This window comes from Fomitiporia mediterranea (genome assembly GCF_000271605.1).
Source record: "Fomitiporia mediterranea MF3/22 unplaced genomic scaffold FOMMEscaffold_198, whole genome shotgun sequence".
NCBI lineage: Eukaryota > Fungi > Basidiomycota > Agaricomycetes > Hymenochaetales > Hymenochaetaceae > Fomitiporia > Fomitiporia mediterranea.
Window position 1 is genome coordinate 1 of NW_006760583.1, and position 4,035 is coordinate 4,035.

General features: G+C 45.3%; 1 protein-coding gene across 1 annotated transcript; it reads left to right on the top strand.

Annotated features, from left to right (window-relative positions):
* Positions 1 to 260: 260 nt before the first annotated feature.
* On the top strand, positions 261 to 1,787 carry FOMMEDRAFT_162986 (uncharacterized protein; the record flags this gene model as incomplete). The annotated part of the gene is made up of 4 exons (XM_007272152.1): positions 261 to 881; positions 995 to 1,082; positions 1,136 to 1,253; positions 1,322 to 1,787. The coding sequence occupies 4 exons, from the start codon at positions 261 to 263 to the stop codon at positions 1,785 to 1,787; spliced, it is 1,293 nt and encodes a 430-aa protein (XP_007272214.1).
* Positions 1,788 to 4,035: the final 2,248 nt, after the last annotated feature.

Below are 4,035 nucleotides of genomic sequence, written 5' to 3' on the forward strand. Positions count from 1 at the left end.
TCCTCAATTCACTTGCGTGGGGGACTTGCGCGGGGGCTGCGGCACGAAGAAGACTGATGCCGCGAGCAGCGCAAGTCCCTCAAGAATTGAGGATCAGACTTGCAGCAAGGATCGACCATCATTACTTAAGTTGCATACCTCTTAATGTAGTAATGTGAATGTCCCAAATAAAGAAACTTAGAGATTCATCTGAGACATGAGTGTCGTCGCAAAGAAAAAAAAATTCAACAGCTTGTCCTCCTCAACTCTCGACCTCTAAGATGGAGCAGAACAGCTCTCAGAATGCTGAACGACCACTCAGCCAACCTCAGACACCAGCTACTTTATTACAGGCATTACAATTACATGCACAAACTCAGGCAGCAACTCACCAGATACAAATTCCTGCCGGTTCTATGGTACCCCCTTCTCCTAGTCCAGCCCCAGTCGTCCATGCTCCAAGTCCAGAGTTTCCAGACAATGTTAGAGCTTTAGCAGCCCTAAATTTCCACATGCATCAGCAAAACCAAGCACAAACTCCGGCTCACCAACCAGTATCTTCCAACTCTTCCAGCTCTCATCCGACCCCACAATCCTCTACTCCAGCTCCTGAGGTCTCTAAGACAGCGAAGGGCAAAGCTAAAGTGGAGAAGAAGGTAGTTAGTAGGAAAACTGGTAAGGGTGCACGCTCTGGAAAAAATGCGCGAGCTTCTGGTCATTCCGAGTCCGAAATCGATCTCCTCACTGAGGAGCAAAGAAATGACGCAGATATCATTGAAATAAACGAAGTGAAGATTATAGCTACCTGGGATGACGAGTCTAGCATCAAATTAGCAGAATACATCGCAACTCCAGAGCGCTGGGCAAAAGTACAAGTGTCATTGCGTAATTTCTGTCAAGAGGTGAGTTACTCACCTCTCATGTACTTCATATTTTGTTTGTAGGCTTTCTCTGTCTTCGCGAGGTACTATACAAAGTAATACAGCTGTCCTACTCACTCATAGTTTTGTTCCAGATCTCCCAGAACATTCTTCCAGAGTATACAGCCGAACAGTGCCTCAATCGGTGGCACTCTATATTTAGGCAGTTCAAGGATACCAGACGTCAGTCACTCTATCATTATGCGATTAAAATGGTTGCTTACCATGTTATTTAGGATGGGAAAAGCATACAGGGGGCGGAGATGGAGACGAGAGTGTGTCAGACCTCCGGACCTCAGCTGCACAGTGTAAGAAATTCGCTGAGGGACCCATTTATCCTATTATCCTCAGAGTGTAAGTCTCCTAATCCCTTAGGATCGTTTTATTTATACATTTGAAGACTTACCTGCCTGGTTATTTAGTGCAGAGGGCCGAGCTGATATAGACAGGTCCATAGAGTTCAGCTCGTCGCGTAAATTCGAGGATGTCGAAGCAGAAGTCAAGCAGGTTAAAGAAGAAGAAAAGAAAAGAAAGAAAGGGGATGCAGCCTCCGAGTTCACTGCTATCATGTCGGAGGCGATCTTTTCCCAGCAAGAACGTCAAAAGGAGTCTACTCAGCTTGATGCTGAGCGATTTGCATATGAAAGAGCCAAGGACGAGAAGGAGGAGGAGTTTCGCCGCAAAAGAATGCGGTCTGAAGATCGAGCCACAAAGATACAGGAGATGCGCAATATGGAAGATTTGCGTCGCTCGAAACTCGAGCAGTACCGTCAGATGCGAGACTCAGACGATCCAGTGGAGCAGGACCTGGCAGTTGACCTTGCTGAGGAGATTCGCGACATCGGTGACACAATCAGACATCTCCGTCGCACTGAGTGGCAGGACTAGCTCGCAAGATTGGATTACGGTGTCTTGCGCGACGATACACGTCAATAAGCTTCAAGGAAGTAGGGTTTGGGATGTATTGTTGGATTACGGTATCTTGCGCGACGTTACAGGCGAAAAACACGTCGATAAGCCTCAAGGAAGTAGGATTTAGTAGATAAATGGGGTACAAACGAAGCGCTATGTAATGACAATGGAAATAGAACATGCGTTCACCGATCTGAAAGACGACACGGTTATGGCTTGTCACGTTAAGGAGCTTCAAGGAATTATATCACCTAGTGCCTGAGTATATCACCTAGTGCCTGAAATCCATTCATGCGCTCCATAAGACGCTTACGGCGATGTAATCCAGCACGATAGAGGTGTCCATCTGCCATCTGATTGATTTCTCTCCTTGCATTGACAAGTCCTTCGTCCAGAACCTCAATTTCTTGAGCAAATACATTAGGATCCTCCTCGCCATTGTAATCCAAAATGTTAGTAGGATCATCATTGATATCAATGAGAATATTGTGTACAACCAAAAGAGCTTCAATAGTCATGTAAATGACATTGATATCAGTGCCTGGAAGGCACCGAAGGGAAGGAAAACGGCCTTTGAGCATACCAAAAGCATGCTCAATAGCAATACGACAGTGTGAGAGGGCGAAATTAAAGTGGCGGCGGCGGCGAGCCTCTTCTGGGTCATTTGTGAGGTCACTTTCGGTGAAAGGGCGCACAGTGAATTGAGTGAGGGGATATCCTGTCAATACAGCAATGCGAGAATGTGAGGTATTGCACATTGAGATATAAAGTCGAAAAGGCTCACCTTTATCAGCCAAAAGAAATTCCTCCTTTGAGAAATGGTCTCCTTTGAATCGCCAGATACGAGAGTCACGAAACACAGTGGTATCCTGTACATTTCCAGGCCACCCTAAGTCATGGTGGGTAAAGCGTTTTTTATCATCGCATATTCCCTGTAGAGCAACCTTTATAATTCCATGTAGTAGAATTAAGTATTATAAGAAAGGAAAAGAGTGAAAAAACTCACAGCATAAAACTTCTTCCTACAGAAGTACTGAAACCCATCCTTCCTTGGTTTTGTAGCAAGAGGGATGAGGGATCCATCTAGCATGCCAATACATCCAGGGAAACCTTGATTCTGCATCCTAATCTTTAGTGCTTGACGTTGCTCTCCTTCTGGCCAGGTGATGAAACGAGGATAGAGCCGGCGGAAAGCAGTAGTAACTCTTGAACAATACAAGTGTACTGTACCCTCCGCAATCGATGCCATCTCAGCAACCTTGATACATGTCGAGGATCCGTTACGTATGAGGAAGACAGCGAGCTGCATCCAAGGTGGTGCTTGTGCCCTGTACATCAGAACGTACATGTAATTTCGACCATAGGATAAGACATGTATGGACTCACTTTGTACCAGTAATTCTAAACACTTCATCATTCTTAATAAGATCAGTTAAGACCTTGAATGACTCGCGGCTGACTCTAAAAGATGTATGATGGATCAGAGAGTGTGGTGGCATGCATATGATTCATAACCTTGAAATTTACCTGAAGAACGATTTAAAAATCAAATCCGATGTGTTATATAGTAAGTTATCCAGGAAATCTTCTGAATGGGATGCATCATATGGTCCACGGTCTGAAGGACGAGCTTGAAGCAGCAAGCGATGAGCTTCGTATGCAAGAAACATGCCCATGAGCAAATCTTCGTCTGTTTTAGCGTATAAAGTCCGGTATAAAGCAAAAGATCCAATGTTTAATGCATTTGTCATGCTATTATACGCTAACGGGGCCATTGCAGAAGGAGAATGGAGAGCGTAAGATATGATAAAATGTGTATCTTGCACTTATTTCACGCTCGCGCTCACTCTATGCGGTCACGGGACCGTGTTATTTATGGTGTTCTGTCACACTAATCACGATTTACGTTGGTTTTGGTGAGGGAATTCTTTGTTTATTTTAAACTCCGACGCTTCGCAAGTCTGCACAAGCACTCAAGAGCACTTGTGCAAAATTGCGCAGACTTGCACGGAGGGAACTACATAAGGCAGGAGTTAAGGTTTTGGGGGAGAACCAACACAGTGGTTCTCCTCCCCGTGCCGAGCTGCAAGTCTCCCTCGCAAGTGAATTGAGGACGGCTAATTGGCAGAGGGACTTGCAGAGAGAGATTAGCCCATCTCAATTCTCTTGCGAGTTGTGAGTTGTGCACGGCATGTAAGAAATATGCCAAAAATGCCGAAGTGCC